At 36.6% G+C, this 21490-nt stretch overlaps 1 protein-coding gene across 1 annotated transcript in view; it reads right to left on the bottom strand.

Annotated features, from left to right (window-relative positions):
- Positions 1–21490, bottom strand: part of METAP2 (methionyl aminopeptidase 2) — a 36930-nt gene that overhangs the window by 11146 nt on the left and 4294 nt on the right. Inside the window, exons 3-8 of the mRNA XM_006888489.1 lie at positions 14680–14745; positions 10505–10607; positions 5563–5724; positions 4068–4249; positions 2717–2811; positions 1869–1965 (exon numbers count right to left, since the gene is read on the bottom strand). Of these exons, the coding sequence (XP_006888551.1) occupies positions 1869–1965; positions 2717–2811; positions 4068–4249; positions 5563–5724; positions 10505–10607; positions 14680–14745 (705 nt within the window). The remainder of the gene's footprint in view (positions 1–1868; positions 1966–2716; positions 2812–4067; positions 4250–5562; positions 5725–10504; positions 10608–14679; positions 14746–21490) is intronic.

The raw sequence follows: 21490 nt of genomic DNA, 5'->3' as shown, positions 1-21490 counted from the left end.
GGGGGGGGGGAATCTCCACTACTAGTTCTAAGAAATCTAGGAAATATTCTCCACAGAGTTCACAGAAGAGGTAACAAAGAACAATGTACAAATTAGGGAAGAGGATGGTGGCCCTAGGATGTCAAACCATAGGAACTGAAGGTGGCAAAGACCGATTGAGATGAGCATGTGCACTAGAAAACACACAGAGACTCTATTAACAACTAGAACACAGCAGCCCCTAGCAGAGGAGGGGGCACCAGCTGGCAGCTCACTCCCCTACACACCTTCTCCTCATCCCCATCCTGTGAGTGGCCAGGGTGCAAAGTAGGGACCAGCAGAGGTGCCACTGCCCAGTGGTATCAGGTATGCAGGCGTGCTGTTTCCCCACCAAGGGTCCCCACACAAGCAGAAGTAATCAGGGACCAGGAAAGAAGCAACAAAATTTCCAGTGCTCCCTGTCAGCCACTATGTTTTTGACTGTCCCCCTCCTCACCAAGGCAATGGCTTCCCAACTCCTGCATGCAGTGATGCTTGGCCCGGGCAAGGACACTGTGTGCCAGAGGACTGCCTTGAACTTTGGCCTCAAGTGGCCACCTGCAAGAAATCAAGGCAACATGGAAACTGGTGATACAGCAAAGCAGCACATAGGGAAAGGTCTTTTGGTTTGAGATCATGTAATGAGCTGGAGAACAAGTACAGCCAGCACTGGCCACTAGATGGTTTTCCTAGGACTTTAGTAGAAGCAAAAGACCTACATAGAATCTGTGAGTTGGATCTAGTGATCACTTTGAAAATTCATTCCATTTGCAAGACTCAAAGATCTTCTCAGCAGACATTAGATTCACACTCCTAGTGAAAGAGTACATAAACTGGACTTCAATAACAACTCGTGTGAAAGGGACTGATGATGTCACTATCACTGGTCCACTGAGGAACCACCAGGCCAGCAGGAAAATGATAAACCTGAAGCAGTTGCTGCTAGGCTGACAATACAAAAAGGTAACTACAAATGCCGAGTTATGCTCCAACAATTTTCTCAGATGGAGACTAACAAAATCTGGCCTGACGTTTACACACTTCACTCAAACAAGATCACACCTACAGAATCCAAAGAATACTGAGCCTGCCCAATGGAACAACCAGGAATATATATATACACATCCACTCATTCAGTAGTACGTGAAATACTGGTGCCATATCCATATTAGAAGCTACCTGATACAGCTTCCAGTGTCTTTTCTAGGTTAAATGGTGAACTAGTGAGAAGAAAAATATAATAAAGAGACACTCTGCCTTTCAAAATGAGGGCCATCTAAAAAAAAAAAAAAAACCAACCAAACAAAAAACATCAAACACCAAATCAACACAAGCCAACCAAACAAACTAAAATGTGGACTACATTTCAACAACAGATAAACAAATATCCTCATCACTGGTCCAATTACCAGTATTGTGATAAACAGAGGGAAAACTTAAGTTGCCAACATTTTCACTTTATTTGGATCATAATAAGAGCAACCAAGGACCTCTCTAAAGTGCCAAGAGGGAGGATGTCAATTTAAAGATTGAGATGTGTCTGATTCACACCACTATCTTTTCAATTACTTCCAATGCATCTGAAAGTTGGATAATGAGTAAGGATAAAGAATAACTGATGGCTTTGTGTTGTAATGCTGGAGAACAGTACTCAGTATTCCATAGACTTTTAAGAGAACAAACAAGTCTGCCTTAGAAGAAATGCAACCAAAGTGCTCTTTGAAGTCAAGGATGGTGAAAACTTCATCTCAAGACTCTGAGTTGTTAGGAGGGCACAGTTCTGGGAAAAAGAGATGCACAGGCCACATACATTTCAAAACCATAAATTTTTAAAGAGCATATAAACATACCTTGATATGTCTTCCCATCTATTTCAACTTCATATGATTCCATAACTTCTTGGATAGCCTCACCAACATCACACAGACGGACATCAATTCCAGCACACTACAAACAGAATTGTAGGGATTTTGTAATTTAAAACATAGAATTCCACAGAAATTTAAATGCTTTCTTACTTATTTTAAAATGGACAACTAGAAAAACTCATTTTACAAGGATGTTAATTTTGAAAACTAAGATACAATTATATTAAGTCTTATTTTTAATTGCTTCAAAATTGGACAATGAGTAAGACAAAAAATTTTTGATGCTTCTGAATTGTGGTGTTGGTAAAGAATCCTGAATACACGATGAACTGCCCAAGAACAAGTATATCTTGGAGGAAGAGCAGTTGGATGCTCCTTAGAAGCAGGAATGGTGAAACTCTGTGTCCCATACGAGGTCCTAGAGAGTATCATGCTTCGTAAAGTAGTGTGTCGGTGAAGGAGGCAAACTGAAAACAGTAATTGCAACAATGGGCTTAAGCAGAACAAAAACTGTAAAGATGAGCAGGCTTTGTTGTGTTGTACATAGTGTTTCTATTCAATGGCACCTAACATTACCATTACTCACTTGCAGCTTTAAGAACAGTGGACTAGGCGGTTCAAATCCACCAGATGCTCTGCTGGAGAAGGAGGGACAATCTCCTCCTGTACCAGTCAGTTCCGATTTGATGGTACACACACACAAAAATAATAAAAACAAAACCAAAAAGAACAGCGGACCAGGTCTTACTCATTTTAGCAGTCCAAAGACCTAGAATAGAATATAAACCCTTAAAATACATTGAGTGACATGTTGCTTACAATTCACATACCTTTATTCCAGTGTTGGTGGCATCTTTTACAGCTTTTAATAACATATCATATTTGGGATTAAAAGTGACAGTAAAAGCACAGTCAATAATCCTACCTGAAAGAGAAAATTCCTTCTTTAAGTTGATTTAAAAGCTGGTCAGTTTTTTCTACTTTATAGCTTTTACTCTATTAACCTTACTGGTTAATAAAAATGTTAAGTTCAAATGACAAAAGGACCCCAAATACCCAGAGATCATTCATAAAAGTAAAAAAGCATATATCACATAAAGATCTTTCAACAAAATCCCACTAATTCCATGGTTAGCACATATTACTTCAAGAAAACATCAATGAAGTATAAATGCAATTATGACAAGGGGAAAAAAAGTAGTAACAAATCATAGGAAAAAGAGACTGGGTAATTAAGGAACAGCAACACAGGTGTTAGGAACAAAACTGTGTTCCCTGTGATACATTCAACCTCTCTGTTCATAGACCTAGCCACTCTATCTGTGAATGTGACCTTGGGCTTGGGGAAAGAAATCTTTTTCAGAGTTATTAATTTTTTCCAGTGGTCTCTTAAAAAGGACAACAGATTCAGATACAGAAGGTTTCACACATAGAAAGATACCATGTAAAGTCACATCTAAAGAGCAGCAAAGGAATGCTAAAGTTTGCTGGAAGAAAACTAAAGTTTGAAGAGTGACGCAAAGTAGTTACTCTTTCAAAGCACTCAAGAAGAAACTACAAACTAAATACCCTAATTTGGATACCTAGACCTCAAAACTGGAAAAAAACCCGAATTTTTGTTCCTCAAAGCCACTTATTTATACAGTGGGTATTGTGGGTTTTTTAAACTACAGAGGCAGGAAACTAAGCCAACAGGGCAAAGGAAATATATAGGATGATAAAGATCCTAAGAACTAGTCTTAGCTCCAACAATTTAGTATGACCTTTGGTTTACACTTAATCTAACTTTGCTTTCTCACCAGTTAAACGAGAATAACAATGTACTTATGAATAGGATTTTTTGTGGGGGACAACAGTTTAGAAAACTTCATAACTAACATTTCTAAGTAAAGATCATTTATTACAATACATGATAGCAGAAAGAAAGATGTGAACCATTAAGAAATGCAGGATTCTATTTTTTTTCATACAGAAGAATGATAAATAATTATTCATTGGTTTCCATCTTAACTCTAGTTAGTGGACTTTCTTTTACATGTCTGCCTTAAAACAGGTCTACTGAAAAGCATAAAGGTAAGAATAAAATTTGGGAGTTAGGTATCTAGAGCCTTAATGAATAGTGGTGAGACTAGAGTCTGGAAAATGGGGAGAGTAAAGTAGAATTTTTTTCCAAGAACTCACCATTTATATGTGTTCCAAAGTCCACCTTACAGATGTCATCATACTGCAATACTGTCGTGTCACCAGCATTGGGAGTGTAATGGGCAGCACAGTTATTAAGAGAACACCCAGTAGGAAATGCCAGACCTGCATTTAAGCCATTCTCTTTTATTAGCTTGCGTGAACAATCTTCTAACTTTTCACTAAAAAGAAAAGGACATTTTTTTCCTGTTTAAATTCTTAACTTTATATCCCTCACAATAAGGTTATTAAACAATTACCATTTTTTTCACTGTACTATGTTTCGCGTCTTACAATGGAACTAAACGATTTAAAAACTATCAGTTAAGTGAAGGTTTACAAAGCAACACGCTCTCAATCAGTATGCACACACACTTTGTTTCAGGACACTGATTACAATCCCCATATTGTAGGAGTGCTCTTCTCACATTCTCCCTATGTTTCTTGTTTCTATTCACATTTCCTCTGACGCATTCCTGCCATCTGAGATTGAGTATGCACGTACACACATGCGCAACCCCCGCCCCCTCCAAATGCTGCCCCTCTGATCTTGTATGGGTGGTAACTCTAGGGAGCCATGGTGGCATTCTAAGCAGTGAACTCCTCCCTGGTTCTGCTGATTATCTTAGAAACATGTATGTTGTTGAGTCAGAAGAGGGGGCATCTAACAGCTATTGTCTTGGAGGTTTCATCAGTCTCTATCAGATCAGAAAGGATTGTAATGTTTTATGATTTTGAGTTCTGGTCAAATTTTAATTTCTTAATCTGGAAAAAAATTAATTTTATATAGCAAAATAAGATCTTAACAGGAAACAAGCATCAGTTTAATGTGTTTACATGCATGAGTACACACTCGCAAAATGTGATTACAGAGATACAAACTTGGAATGCTCTTCTGCTTTCCCCCTTTTCCTGCCTTGGTGTGCGAGAGCTTTCGAAGAGTAACTTCTGACCTTATTCACTGGCTGTGGGTCTTGTGGCACAGTCAGTCACCAGGTTAGTGATATGCATCAGACTGACTTTTAAAACTGTGAGCCACCCAGGTTATTTTGGAAAGGTTTGTATGACACATTACCACCTGAAGAGGAATAGGAGCTTCTGCCCAAATGTCAACCTTGACAAATTATGAGCTTGGTCAGTGAGCAGACAAGGGTGAATGCTGCCAAAAACAAGACTGGCACTGCTCCCATCACTGATGTGGTTCAATTGAGTTACTAAAAGTTTTGGGGAAGGGAAAGCTCCTAAAGTAACCATACTAAAAGTTTTGGGGAAGGGAAAGCTCCTAAAGTAACCAGCCATTGTGAAGGCCAAATTCTTCAGCAGAAAAGCTGAGGAGAAGATTAAGGGTGTTGGGGGACCTGTGTCCTGGTGGCTTAAAGCTGTGTTAATCACACGGAGGTTGGTTAATTAAATGTTTTTCCCTTAAGAAAAAAAAAAATGAGTACTAAAACCTTTTTTAAAAAATCACGTTTTTACAAAGAGGAATACGTATTACCAGATTTCTATCATTGTCATCCCAGGCTTGATCCAGCTCATAACATATTTTCTAACTTGTCGATGTGCTTCTGCAGCTTCTCGAAAATCATTCCAAACCTCTTCACTAGCTTGATCCAGCGCTTTCTTTTCTTCATTTGTAGTCCTCCAAGTAGCTGTTCGCCTTGAGAGTAGGCACAACTCCGTATGAGTACAAACAAAACAGTAGAAGGAGCACAAAGACTCAGAAATAAAAATCATTCCAAGCACTTTACTATTTTAGAAAAAAATCAGTTACACTTTCAGTTTCTCTGACTAAATGTCACCACATTTCTGAACTATATACAAGCAGTCACACATGTGTACAACATAAATTAAGGTGCACCTTTTGTTACTCTTAGCAAAAAAAAACAAGCTAAAATAAAAACACTCCTCTAAGTGATATTTCACTTATAGGAAGAGAGACTAATACCCTGATAACATAAAATAAGAAAGAAAATTAGCCTCCCACTCAGGGTAATAAAGAAGCAGTTTCAGAGGTGCAGATCAAAAATTAGCATTTAATTGTGCTAGCAGGGCAAGAACTAACCAAAAAGCCTGACCTGGACATCTGCATACGCCTTCCTCAAAATAAGTATTACATGTATTTTTTGAAGGATTTTTCTTATTTTGTGTTTGCTTACCTATACTTCAATATTATTTTTTCAAATTCCACAAGAAACAAAACACATATTTATACTTAGTCCTTGAGTAAACATTTCATGGACGTAATTTAACTAGTTCATAGTAAAAGACGATTTAGGATAAAAATCTTCACATAATTTCTAAATATACAAAAAATACAATTTTATAACTCAGTAATCACTGAAGTAAGATTATACTGTAATATAAAAATGATACTTTCCAATGAATGATTGGAAAACCCTAAGTCTCTGTAAATATTTATTAAAATGAAAACAAAATTAAATCCAACTGAAAAATGAAAGAAAGAAAAAAACGGATACTTTCAAAAAAAGTATGACTATTTGCTTCTAAACCACAAACTGGCAAACTACAGCCAAATAAGATCTGGCACTTGTTTTGGAAACAAAGTTTTAGTAAAACAAAGCAAAACTCATGTATCTATGACTGTATTCACAGAGCAAAAACATGTAAGCACTCAACTACTAGCCAAAATCTGCTTCCAAAGATTTGTACTGGAAGCAGCTTGATAGCAACTAACAAAATGTCTGTAAAACAAAACTATCAATACTAATACCTGAAAGAAAACAGAAGTTTAAAGAATGTAAATTCATCACATCTCTGATATTAGAGCTCTGGTGGCTGGCTGAGTGCTAAGGAGTTGTGCAAACCCAGAGGCATACAGTTTAAATCTACCGGTTGCTCTGAGGAAGAAAGATGGTCAATTTTCTTCCATACAATTACTGACTCTGAAAACCTGCTCGAAGGTCAGGTATGAGTCACTGGTATGTAACAAAACCTTCAATATTACTAAATGTTCAACATTATATTGTTTTCTTGAGTAGATATACCGAAGGTAGGAACCCCTTCTGGACAAAAGTGGGTGAGAAAAGCAGCTATAAAGATGCTTAGAAGACAACTGTAAAAATGCCAAATAGGTACTGTGGGTATACGTATTGCAGGTATAGTAGATATTGATAAAATAGGGCAAATTACTCTTAATTTACTTAGAGGAGGATGTTTGGAAAATGTGTTTTTTTTTAAGTTGATCTGTTTGAAGGTTTTATAAATGTGTTCCAGTCAACTGTTCATAAATGTTATTCTCTGACGTTCATTCCAGTCTCCACATCATATCCTCCTTCTTTCCTGTGATTATCCTTTGCATTCATCCTTCCAACCTATGAGCATCTGTATTGTTAGGTTGAAAGCTGGGCCACAGGAGTGAAGTTAGTCCAGATCTGAAGGGTTACTGTCTCAAGGATGCAACCATTCTCTTCATTCAGACCAGCAAGGCTCTTCCTTGCTCCAGACAGGGACAGATCATCAACCTTTTGAGATTCCAAGGCCCTGGGTGTAGTCCCTTCACTGCCAATACATGCCTGGCCTATTTACCTTGTGGATTAAGAAACCTACAGATCACTATTTGTTATTATTGATAGTAAAGAGTCTAGTGACCTAGTGAGTAGGTAGTTGCACTGCCAACCCAAAGACAGGTAGTGCAAAAACAGGTGTTTCCTAAAAGGAAGATGGCCAACTTGTGCCTGTGATAGTTACATTTACAGCCTCTGAAAAAACCCACTGGAAGGTGAGCGAGGATTCAGGTTGACTTGATGGCAATAGAGAATAAAAGAAAAAACTGATAGTGCAGGTTTGTCATTGATAATATTTAACTTTGTTGTCTCCATCTCTCCTTTTTAAAGAGCCTACTGTTGTTACTCAGGTAGCTGAGTTCTAAGCAGCTACGCTGTCATTCTAATGGCACATAGTTTGAATCCACCAGCTGCTCCCAAGGGAGAAAGATGGGCAATCTCCTCCCGTGTAATTTCCTGTCTCTGAAAAGTCACTGGAGGGTCAGTTCCGACTAGAAAACAAACCAACATTGTTGTCTCCTTTTTCTTTCCATGATATTATGCTAATCATTCCTTATTTTACATAGCCTTTCCCTTTACCCAATTTACTATGCATCTATTATCTAATTAATTGACTCTTCTTCTCTTGTCCTTGCCTCCCATTTCTGGCAACCATGAATGTGCTATTCCGTTTGTATATGTTCCCTTAGCTTTTTTATAATAGTGGACTCAAATAGCATTTGTCCTTCTGTGTCTGATATATTTCACTCAGCATGTTGTCTGGATTTCTTATGCACCTCTCCATGCCTTCCGTTCCTTTAGTGACAGCATGCTGGTCACCCCCTTACTGAATACTGTATTTTCCCTTTAATCAATTTAATATGTGCCTATTATCTGCTGTTTTTAGATGCTGTGGAGTTGGCCCCATAGAGACTCTATAAAACAGAATCAAACACTGCCTAATCCTCCTAAATTCTCACAATCAATTACCTAGTTAGTGACATTCCCCCTCAAGAACCTCTCCAAAGTGCTAAAGAGCAATAATGTTAGTTTATAAAGACCAAGGTGCACTCACTCCAAACCATGGTCTTTTCAGTTACTTGCTATGCATCTGAAAGTTGGACAACAAATAAAGATGACAGAAGAATCAATGCCTTCAAGTTGTGGTGTTAGAAAAACAGTACTGGCAGCCTGAGAAGTGCAAATTATTGACTCAGAAATCCTGTACCTCGAAAATAAAACATAAAAGGAAAAATGCCATCATACATGGACACCTATATGCCGGGGATGATGACGATAGTGCAGGATAGAACAGGGTTCAAATCTGCTGTGCACAGGGTTGCTATGAGTCATACCTGACTCCACAGCACCTAACAACAAGAGTGTGTACAGTGGGAGAGCTCTGATGGCTAAATGGTAAGGAGCTACGCTACCAACACAAAGGCATGCAGTTTAAATCCAGCAGCTGCTCCACATGAGAAAGAAGGGCAATCTCCTCCAGTGTGATTTACTGCCTCTGACACCAGCTGGAAGGTCAGTTATGAGTCAGTTCCAATTTGACTGTACATAACTCTAACACTGTATATAGAGTAGCTTACAGTTGCAATAAACAATAGAGAAAAATAAATGGCCATCAACTTAACATCTCCCTTACATAATACAAACCTATCAATGCCTTCCTTTAGTTGTGTGTGCGGAGAAGAGTATCCCATGGACTGTCAAAGAACAAAGAGCTTTGTCTTGGAAAAGTGCAAACAAGAGAGGTCCTTACAGACAAAGATGGTGAAGCTTTATCTCACATACTTTGGGCATGTTGTTAGGAGAGGCAATTACTTGGGAAAGGACAACAGGTTTGGAAAAGTGGAGGGTCAGTGAAAAAGAGGAAGGCCCTCAATGAGATGGACTGACAGAGTGGCTGCAGCAATGGGATCAAGTAAATCAGAGATGAGGAGGAGGGCATAGGCTCAGATCTGTTCCTTACTTGCCATGAGTTGTACTCAACAGTGGTTGACAACAGTAATGACAACCTAGTAGGTGGTCAACATAACTGTGGAAAGGAGGAAGAGGAAGCAAAACAAAACAAAAATTTTCTTAAATTTAAAAATGTGATTACTATGGGGCTTTATGAACAATGGAAAATTTTAAGTTTCTTCGATACTTTAAAAGTAAATGCTTTAAAGACAAGGATAATGATTGATAAATTCAAAGATGCTCGTGCCATAAAATTCCAAAGCCTTAGAGGCTTCTACCCTAAGAGTAACCACAACTGGGAGTGTAAAGGGTTGAACATAAAATGTCATAGCTTAGCTCCAGCTTCCAACCTCATAACCACTTATGCTCTTCTCTATAAACTTCTGCTTACAAGCTAAAAGGTATACTGCTTTCAGAATACCGCCAAGAAACAGGTGAATTTGTTTCCACCTCTATACTTGTTACCATAATCATGTACTGAAACTAACCATTACATATAAGGATTGCTTCTGTACCAACTAAATTTGGTTGCTTTGAAAAGTCTCAATTAAGGCAAGCCATCAAAAAACACTGCCAAATTATGCTTACATAAAAAATGTAAATAGTTAATAAAATTGTAAAGATGGACCATCAATTCCTGTTCCTCTTATAGATGCAAACTGGGAATCGCAGACAATACACTATGGGTTACTGTTTACGGGAGGAAAAGGGAATGCCAATGCAAACCTATCCTCAAGCATAAAGAGGAGTGAACAGATAGATGTTAACAGACTGATACAAATTATCTTCTTTTTTTTTACATTACCTTTTCTCTAACCAAAGAGTAAGAGGGTTTCTACTGCATTTTCTCGGCTATAAATTCACAAGCATTAAATCAGCAAAGTTCTGAGAAAAAGAAAATCTGCTTGCTTACAAAGCTTCACTTTCCAAAACTTAAATTTACGTTATTTGAATGATCCTTACCCATCTTGTGTGGGTGGGTACTCGCACTCTTGTCCTTTGGGAAACACACCACTAGGAAACAGGTCACATATTGGAACTGAGGGAGGGTCTGTTTGAACTTTTGCTGTGAGATACAAATAAAGTATTAATTTTGCAGTTAATGTAAAAAAAAAAAGTGCCGTGTTTACTATTGTTTTCTCAGTTCCTAATGGTTGTTAGTGCGTCCTGGTCTTAAGAAACTCCCTTGTCATCTCCTTACAGTTAAACACACAAAGCCAATTACGCCCGTTCATCATCTTACAATTGCTGCTTGGAAATGGAAATATTCAAGTAGTCAAAACTCTATTATATATTCAAACTATATATACTTTAACAGAAAACACACTTCCAAAACTTCCTAATCCAATGGTGACAAAAGAGCAGCAAGATTTAGTCCTTCACAAACAAAAATCAAAGAATCAACAAGAAAATAGGAGCCATATAGCAATAATGAATAGATTATATGCCTATTAAATTTATAAAACACAGGAAAAACGACTCTTTCAGAGGTCTATTACATATGAAAATGTGTGTGTGTGTGTGTGTGTGTGTGTGTGTGTGTGTGTGTGTGTGTAAAATAGGCTGTCAGAGACCTTTCCAAAGTACTGACGAGCAATGGAGACCAAGGTACACCTGATACGAGCCATGGTCTTCGCAATCACTTGCTATGCATCAGAGCTGGACAATAACTAGGGCTGATAGAAGGGGAATTGATGCCTTTGAGCTGTGGTGTTGGAAAAGAATACTGAATATACCATTGACTGCTAAGTGAATAAACACGGGTGTCCTGGAGAAGGTGAAGCCAGGCTGCTCCCTGGAGGCAAGGATTGTGAAACATAGATTGTACTGGGCAGTTTACTGGCTTTTTTAAACGTAATAAATACACAATTTATTGTTCTGTCATTCAACTCTCATCAAGATGTTGTTGTTGTTGTTATATGCCATTGAGTTGACTGCAACTCCTAGCGACCCTATGTACAACAGTCCTAAACCCTGCTCTATCCTGTGCCCATCTGACACCCCCATTATCCCAGTCACTGAATCAATCCATCTCATCCAGGGCCTTCCTCTCCTGCGCTGTCCCTTCACCCTCCTAAGCATGATGTCCCTCTCCAAGAACTGGTCCCTCCTTGCAACATGTCCAAAGTATGTCAGACTAAGTATATCATGGTATGGGTCCTAGTCATTGAAGCTAAAAAAGGGAAAACTACTTTCCATTTCTACTGACTCACCCTGCTACCATATACTTTTTTCTAAGTCTAGTAAATTTAACACTTTAAGGAATATATTTTGGTTCACTTTCAAAATCACATGGGAAAATATTATTGACCAACCTTGAATCTGTCAATGTTCCTTTAACGTAATTAAAAAACCAGATTTATACTTACAGTCTTGAAAAAAAGTATGCTTATTACACGAATATACTATTAAACAATAAGCAGTAGTCTAAATTATAATATGCAGTACTTTTAAAATCCTACTCCTCTTGAAATAATTTTATAATTTAAATAACAATCTCACTCTTCTTGAAATAGAATTTAATTTATATTTATAATTTAATAAAATAATAATTTAATAAACCAATAATAATTCTGTTTTACATTCTATTAGTGTTCAAAACCCCAACAATTTTTATACTATCTTATTATCTGTCCCTGTCAAATTGCTACATCAGTCCACATATCTTAATTCTTAAAAATTTTGGCTGAGGTCAAACAAAAATTTTGTCAGTCCTTACTTTTTACCTCATCTACAAATTTGATAAGATGCTTCCTACATCACCCAAATAAGTAAGATGAAGCTCATAAGGGAATAAAAAAGGCGTTTTAATCAAAAGGCTCAAGTTTAACCTTTATCATTCACTTATTTGCTGCAAGTTGGGCAAATATCTAAATGTTTGCAAACCTTACTTTTCTCATCTATAAAATGAATCAGATGAAATCTTGAGATATTTTTGAAAGTTAACATACACCATATATTTAATAGTCTTAACTATTATTTATAATTCTCTCACTTTAAAGATAAAAGAAAGTAAACAAATGTTTGAGTAAATTGGCCATGGTTGGGTTTGGGTTTGTTTTTTTTAAAAAAAAGTAAATTCAGCAGGGATTTAAGACTGTCTATAAGACTGTCTCTTTTAAAAAAAATTCTCTAGTTTCTCATCACTGTCAAGTGGAACTAACTCAAGTGGAGCTGTAAATTAAATGGAAGGAGAACACACATCTTTCTCTGGTTGATTTGAAGCAGTCCAACTCCCAACCAACTATACCACCAGTGCTCCCTAAAAGAGAATCTGAAACACACAAGTAAGAGACACCCAAAGTAAATTAGAAAACAATGAAGGAAAAGAAAATAAGATCTGAAATAAAGACTACGCAAAACTGAAGATTTAATATTGCACTGTGCCACTGCTGTAAAATGGGACTGATATCAGGGTGGGGTAAGACTGAGGAAAACTGGATAAATTGTGTATACTGTACTGAAACAGATGAGGGAGTGAATAATTTAAAAGCGATGCATGATAGGGTATTATCACAAGAGTCCACAATTAAGGTTGCACAGTGGAATGTACTTGGGGCAGTGGGAGGGGGGGGGGGGGGGGGGTGCGGGGGGATTGTGTACCAGGGAGGGGTCTTTTACTTTTGAAAGAGAGGAGCGAACTGGGGGGCGGGGGGAGAGGGCTGGGCGGGGAGAGAAGTGCAGCAATGAATGAATGGAAATCCAAATGCTCTGTAAATGTTCATTAAAATTATTAAAAAAAATTAAAAAACAAAACCCTACAGATTTGGATCTTTAGTATCCACGTAAAAAAGGGAAACCTTGTTACTTGTACAATTCACATTATTCTTGATATTAATACAAAGAAAAACACTGGTGGCATCATACCAAAGCATCTATCAGCAAAAGACTTATCAACCAATCTCTGAAAATCTTCACTAAAATTTAAACAAAAACCGAACAAAACAACTTCTAACAACAACAAGTACAGCTCCTCCCCTATCAGTTCTCTCTATAGACCTGCCTTTCTTTGAAGGGCACATTAAGCATAATAAAAAAAAATTTCTTACAGTCACAATTTCAGCTAAACAGAATATCATAATCTGGAATCATAATTCTAGAATGCAGGTAACTTTAACTCAAGAAATACATATTCATATCCCTTTCACAGTTTAAAGACTCCTTACAGTAGCAAGGGTGGGCAGAAAGAAACATACTGTGTGAATTACGATTAGCAGAACCAAGAGCTTTCTTAAGAAAAAATTAAAATTTTTCTGTTAAGCTTAAAAAATTCTGATTCACAGAATTTTACCCAGTAAGATTTTTTTAAAAAGTATAACTGGACATTTAACAGTCCTCTACTGATTAGTTCAAAGGCATTTTAGCCTGATTCTTAATTGACTCTTACTCATCAATACGATACAGTCTCCCAAATCAAACACAGTAGCAGAAGTCTGAAGGTGTCTGGTTATGCCATCTATAGACATAACACTGTCGACCAGATCACCGTTTATGCAAATTTAAAATAATACAACACAAAAATTATTAATAAAGTCTCGTTATACATAAATTTTAAAATTACTGGCACCCTATTTTATATTTACCAAAAATCTCATTAATTTAAAAACTGACCAGTGCAAGCTGTGTTTACCCTATTACTACCTTAGCCATCCTAGTGGAGAATTTTCCTTTGAATTATGCAAGTTATAAATTATAAAATTTTAGGAACTTAACTTACAGCCAAACACAACTAATCCATATTATATCCCTTAGCCACGAAACACAAAAAAATATTATTAAACTGAGTATTTGATAAATGGTCATCAACTTTATTAAACTCTACTAAGTGTAGAGTTACACTGACACATACTAGATCTTAGGGCGCTCTGGTGGTTTAGCAAATAGATTTGGGCTGCCAACCCTAAGACAGGCAGTTTGAATCCACCAGCTGCTCCTCAAGAGAAAGATATGTAGTGTTTCTTGCCATGTGATTTGCTGAATTTGCTGAAAGGTCAGCTGTGAGTCAGTTTCAACTCAACAGCAACAAACTGAGCTGTGTATTTTTTACCAGATTTAAGCAATTTCAAACCTATTCTTCAAACTTGCTAATTAACAACCACTTCAAATTTATCAAAGTAAGAGTAATTTAAGACACTAACGTCCTTTCTTCTTCTTCTTCTTTTTCTTCTTCTTTCCAGCTGCCCCATCTCCATCACCATCTCCATCTAAGAAGGTAATTTCAGGGACATATTAACTTAAGCTTTATAAAAAAAGAAACAAAGCAAATACATCTGTACAAGTAAACACACATACAAAATAACAGCTTAAGACAAAGCTGACTCAATATTCTTAGAAAGAATGTTGTATACTAGGAGCTTCAATCATTAGAATTTGACAGCTATTCCAAGGGACAAAGATAAGTCATCTCCTCCCATGTGATGTAGAGTTTCTGAAAATGTGATACAGGGTCAGTGATGAGTCAGTTTTAATCTAATAGCACATAATTAAAAACAATAGCAAACCATACTTTGACTTAATCGAATAGGAAAAAAACCAAAAATCAACAAGACTCTGTTTGATAACAAATACAAATGCATTAAGCAATTAATTTCCTTTTTAAATATAAAGAATAACTAACTATTGTTAAGTTAACATCAATAGTAACAGATCATAAAAAATAATAATTGATACTGAATACATTTACTTGGTAGTTAATCACTTGTTACTTCAAGACATGATTCTCAAAGAAATCTTGGAATAACAAATGTTTAAGGAACTTGCCCAAGACACAAGCTTGTATATGGCCAAATTAGACCAAGAATATATGTCACTTGATTCTGACTCCAGTATTCCTGATTTTATACATATTATTTGGGGGGAGGGGATTGTGTCTTCATTTTTTTAAAATGCCTTTTCCTTTATTTATCAAAGAAAAAAAAATTCTCCTTCTGAGACAAATGATACATAAAATTCAGGATAGGCAGATAGATACTGATGCCTAATATTTCTTGCCAAACCACATATAAGATTCAGGAGTATTATGGAGCAGAATGCAATATTCGTATGAATTTTAAAGAGTAACAGGCTGGGGGTGGGGGGTGGGCAGGGAGAAAAGTGCAACAATGAATGACTGGAAACCCAAAGTCTCTGTAAACTTTCATTAAATTAAAAAAAAAAGAGTAATAGGAATCACAAAATACCCCCACAACGACAGTGTTCTATTATAACTATACAAAACTGCAACAGTTAAGTTCATACTGACACTTAATAGTCTGTGAGTTCCTAAAGGATTAGATACCATTTTTATAACTAAGTTCGTGCTAAGTGTCAGCACCTAGTAAATAGATGAGTAAATGTTCTTTAATTTAATTTTGTTTTATTTCAGCACTTTTAGCAAAGAGAGTGGTAACATGATCCTAGATTCATAATGGTTCTGCTATATGAAACTACCAGTAGTTAGCAGGTTTTTTACTTATTAAATCATAACATCTTGTTTACCCCTACAGAATTAGTAAGAAACTAATAGCTAGAAAATCAGAACAAAAACATCACTCTGGCTGCCTTACCCATTAGCACAGATGCCAAGATCTAGCAATATGAACTTGAAGACACATTTGTCAATACTCCTCTTGTTCACAGGGACATAAATAAGTACATGAATTATACTTGACGGCATCTAACAACAATTTACAGGACATATAATCTAATCTACATATCCTGGACTACAATTTTTATACTAACCATCTTAATCTATTAATGGAGTCATTCATTTATGCATCCAATAAATGTTAAACGAGTTAAGTGTCAGGCAAGAAGAGTATTACTAATAATAAGATGGCTTATGTTCAGTAACTTAATACCTGAAAGAAACACTTTAAGGTACATAACCAATTTTAACCACATAGACTTATATTTTAACGACAGACTTATATGAATATATTTATTCATAATAGTGAAAAATCTGACAATACAATTTGCCTTCAATAAACAAATTGATAGATTTCAAATACTACTTAATAATAAAAATGGAATGAAGGACATATATGGCAAGCTCTGGTGGCTTAATGTAAGGACTTGCACTGTCAAGCCACAGGCACATGCTTCAAATCCACCAGAGGCTTCACGGGAGAAAAAAGGGCAATCTGCTCCTATGTGGAGATTTAATGCCTCTGAAAACCCATGTAAGGGTCAACTATTGAGCCAGTTCCAACATAACAGAACACAACAACATACACCAGTTACTATCAATCCATGTGATCTGGGGTCTTCCTCACTCATGCTGTCTCTCCACCCTTCCAAGCACGATGTCCTTTTCCAAGGAGTCATCCCTCCTGGCAGCATGTCTAAAGTATGTGAGACAGAGCCTCAAAATCCTTGCCTCCAAAGAGCAGCTTGGTTTCACCCTCTCAAGGGCAGACCTGTTAGTTCTCTTGGCAGTCCATGGTACACAAGGATTAAGTTCCAAACAATGAATTTTAATTTCCAAACATTTTTCTCCCCCCCCCCAAAACCTCAAAGGTTCCCACCATGAATTTCCAAATATGGCCAGTATGTAGTATTTTCTATGTCGTGAATTACATCATGAGTACCATTTTCTGCTTGTTTTTTCCTAAGTTCCATCTCTTTCAACGAGCCTTCCCTTAGTAATTCTACCTCCAAATTTCTACAAACTTAACTGTAGGTACTAATAGGCCTTTTCACATTTGCGTTTCTTGTAGCCACCACACTATGAGATCTTTTAGTAAAGGATTCTTTAATGCTCTTTTCCCCCATCCTTTTAAAACCTTTTCACAAAAATTCCAGTTATTAGAGCCTGATTAGTAGGATTTAATAGAAAACAAGCAGACATAATTGGAGAAAACAATAGTTAGCATTTTGCTCCTCAAGGAGAGATGGGCAATCAATCTCCTCCCAAGCAATTTCGTGCCTCTGAGGAGTCAGTTCTGACTTGAAGGTACAAAACAACAAAATTCCTTTAATTGTGACAATATAACCACCTTTTCCTAATCTACTAAATAAAAACAGCAAAAACCTTTCTCTCCATGGCAAGAGATTAACAAAATGTTTTGGAGACACCAAAAAAGATGCTTTAAGGAGCTCTGGCAGCATAGTGCATTACGAGGTGCATGAGCTGATGGTTCAACCAACTGCTCTATGGAACAAGGATGAACAGTCAATTTTAGTAAAGATTTATAGCCTCAGAAAACAGATGAAGGTTGCTGAGTCAGAACTCAATAGCAACAGTTTATTCTACACATAGTGAATGTAAACACAAATTCTCACATTAGGATAAATGGAAAAAGACAAAAATTGCCAAGGATTTCATTTTACTTGGATCCACAGTCAACACCCATGGAAGGAACAGTCAAGAAATAAAAAAGATGTACTACACAGAACAATCTGCTACCAAGGACCTCTTTAAAGTATTAACAAGCAAGGATGTCACTGTAAAGACTAAGGTGTTCCTGATCAAAGCTATGGTATTTTCAATTACTTGAAAAAGTTAATGTTGGATAACAAACAGGAAGGACCAAATAAGTACTGTATTGAATACCCTCTGGACTGTCAAAAGAATAAGTATGTCTTAGAGAAAGTATTCAGATGGTAAGACTTTTTCTCTAAATTGTGATCAGGAGGGATCAGTCACTGGCAAAAGACATCATGCTTGGAAAAGTAGATGGTCATCAAACACATGAAGACCCTCAAGGTGATGCAGTGACACAATGACTGCAACAATGAACTTAAGCATGGCACAAAGTGTGAAGATGATGGATAAAGAAAAATTTTATTCTGTTGTATACAGATAGGGTCATTAATGGTCAAAACCAACTCACTGGCCCCTAATACCCCACCACCACCAACACAGGATAAGTCTACATTAACCTATTATATTACCTTTGGCTTAAAAACTCATAAATATCAAGATAGAATTTGTATATTTAAACCCCCCCCAAAAAAACCTCATTTATTTCTTTTTAAGAGGTCAATATATTAAGAATCTGATGCATAAACTAAGGTGGGATGAACAATGTTAAGAGAAAAAGCAAACTTAAGCCTTAACTCTTGGCACTTTACCAAACTCTGACTCTAAAATTTCTTGAAGGCAAAGAACAAATTTTTCTAAAAGAAAAACAAACAATTGCTCTGCATTTCCCAAACAATACATTAGGGAATTGTTGCTAATAGTTGAAAGGCAAAACCTAGGCTAGCAGTGCAAAAGGCCGTAACAGCAAATAATCACAAATTTCAAGACTCATCTCATTTCTTCCCCTCATCTGTTTTACTGACAGAATTCCAGCAGGTTCTATCTTAAAAACAAAATAAAGCAAAACAAAAACAGCACCAAATTATCACAAGTCAGTTTTGGAAATTTAGAAGCACACCATATACACTCCATTTTGAATCAAACAACTTTGGTATAACAGTGAAAGGAATGGATCTGGACCTAAGCTTGAAATTCCGGTTCTATTCTACTCACAGTAGCTACGGTAAATCAGACAACATAACCATCATTTCCTGATCCTTAAATAGGAACACATACTTTGACAGGTTTTAAAGGATAAAAATACATGTGAAAAACCCCAGGATAATGCCCCAATAAATGCAACTCACTGCTATAGAGATGAAACCAACCCTCTTGAGGAAGACTGTTCATCTTCTCCCACACAACAGATAGTGGATTAAAACTGTCTGACTTTGGGGTGGCAAAGCAACTCCTTACCTATGACACCACCAGAGCTTCCTAAGATAGTCCCTATTGTTTTGGAATTGACCCAAAGCTGACCCTCTAGTGGGTTTCAGAGGCGGTAAATAGTAAATAAAGGAGACTGCTAATCTTCTTGGGCAGAGCATGTGGTGGATTTGAATTGCATGCCTTTGGGACTGCAGCTTGTTAACAGCAGGCCACCACAGCTCCTTGTTGTTATATGCCGTCACATAACTACGTACAACATAGCTATGTCACATCGCTATATAAAACAGCTCTGAAGCTTGCCCTGTCCTGATCCAGTCTCACTGAAATGTTAAGAACAGTATCCATTTTATCTTAGTATTTATCCACTACTTGGCCCTCCACCAAGCACATTGTTATAGGTTGAAATTCATATTAACTGAGGTATCATTCAACATGTTGTTGCTGGTTGCAGTCAAGGGCAACTCTAAGAACAAAAAGGCCTGAAGTCTTTCTGAAACTATCGTCATTTCTCAAAATTCATAGTTTCCAGAGGCATGTTGTTTTGGAAGTGGATGCCACTCCTGCTTCCAAACATGTCTTAGTCTGGGAGCTCCACAACACACTGTCCACCATGGGTAATCATTAAGGCACATTAGGACACCTCTATGGCTCACAGTTCAGTATCACAGCCATTCCAGGTTACCTCAGTACAGGAAATTGACAGAGCAGTGCTGCACCACGGAAAAAAGTGTTCTTCTAATTTATAATTACAGTAGGCCTCCAGAAGGTGGTGCTGACTCTAAAAGGAGGCTTAAATCAAAAACAGCCAAACATTCCATACCCTCAACCAAAACAAGAGAGCTCACCTTTCAGAGTAGAACTGTTTCTCTTGGTCTCCCTTTCATATGTCCTTGTTAACTGCAGCTGAGCCTTAACAACTCTATGGAAAAAAAGATCTGAATCCTGTTCTATAACATTGTTTCTCTACCTTCATAGTGACTCTATGAAAAAAAGACCTGAACCCTGTTCTATAACATTGTTTCTCTATGTTCATAGACTTTCTAAAGGCTTGTGGTTTGGGAAGCAGATGACATTCATCCTGCTTCCAAACTTGAATTAGATATATTTAAATCAGTAAAAAAAAAAAAAAATAATAATAATGATAATAATTATGACAATATGGAACAAAAAAATTACTAAAATACAGAATCAGAAAATCTTTCTGAGGAAGAAAGGCATTTGTAACTCCTGGCTAAGACATTTTTTAAAAATGATAATTGGCTCCATTAGATTGAGAACAAGTGTGAGGAAACCACATATAAAATCCAAGGAAACATAGATAAAACCATAGATGAATTAAAAAAAAAAAACCCAGGTAAAAAAATTGAAAAATACAAAAGCAGCAGATTGAAATTTGTAACTTTAAAACTCAAAAGGACAAAAGAGTACACTTAAAAAAACAGAACATGACAATGAGATGGACAATTATAAAGAAGGGAAAATGAAGAAGGGATCATATGAGACAACACGAAGAGGAAGAAATCATGTGATTTTAATTCCAGAACAAGAAGAGAACTAAAAAGTAGAGGAAACTGTTACAGATTTGATGGAAGAAAACATTTCAAATATTATAAAAAAGGAGAATATATAGATTCAATAGGCAGAATGAGTTCACACAGGAAAGAATAAAAATAATACACTAATATAATAATAAAATATCCCAAAAGTAAAGATAAAAAAGAATAGTGAAAGACGTTTAGGGGAAAATAAAGCACTACTTACAAAGGAGAATTAAAAATATTACGCTCCTACTTCTCAGCAGAAATCATGCAGGCAAGAAGACAATGAGTTGTTGCTGTCAGGCAGCATCCAAGTGACTATGACTGTCATCGAATCAGTACCATGCTGTTTTGGGTACTACTGCTTTGTGTAGTAGGTCTTTTTAAAAATTTAGTTAATATTTTATCTTGATGATTTAGTGAGGAAGCTTTGTTGCTATTACATTTCATAGATCTTTTTAAAATTTTTATCTTATACTAATTTTACAGTAATTGTACTTTTTACAAAAATTTTACAAAAATTGTACTTTTTACAAAAGGGCCGAACTCGCTCAGCATATCTTAAGCTCAAGGAACTGAAGAACAAATTCAAACCTTGAGTTGCTATAATCAAGGATGCTTTTGGCAGAACGTTAAATGATCCTGGAAGTATTAAAAAAAGATGGAAGGAATATACTGAGTCACTGTATCGAAAGGAATTGGAAGACACAGAAGAATTTCATGAAACAACATATGAGC

This window comes from Elephantulus edwardii, unplaced genomic scaffold (genome assembly GCF_000299155.1).
Source record: "Elephantulus edwardii isolate Elephantulus edwardi_28Jun2011 unplaced genomic scaffold, EleEdw1.0 scaffold00068, whole genome shotgun sequence".
Taxonomy (NCBI): Eukaryota; Metazoa; Chordata; class Mammalia; order Macroscelidea; family Macroscelididae; genus Elephantulus; species Elephantulus edwardii.
Note: the sequence above shows the minus strand (reverse complement) of the source record. Positions and strands in the feature narration are given on the sequence as shown.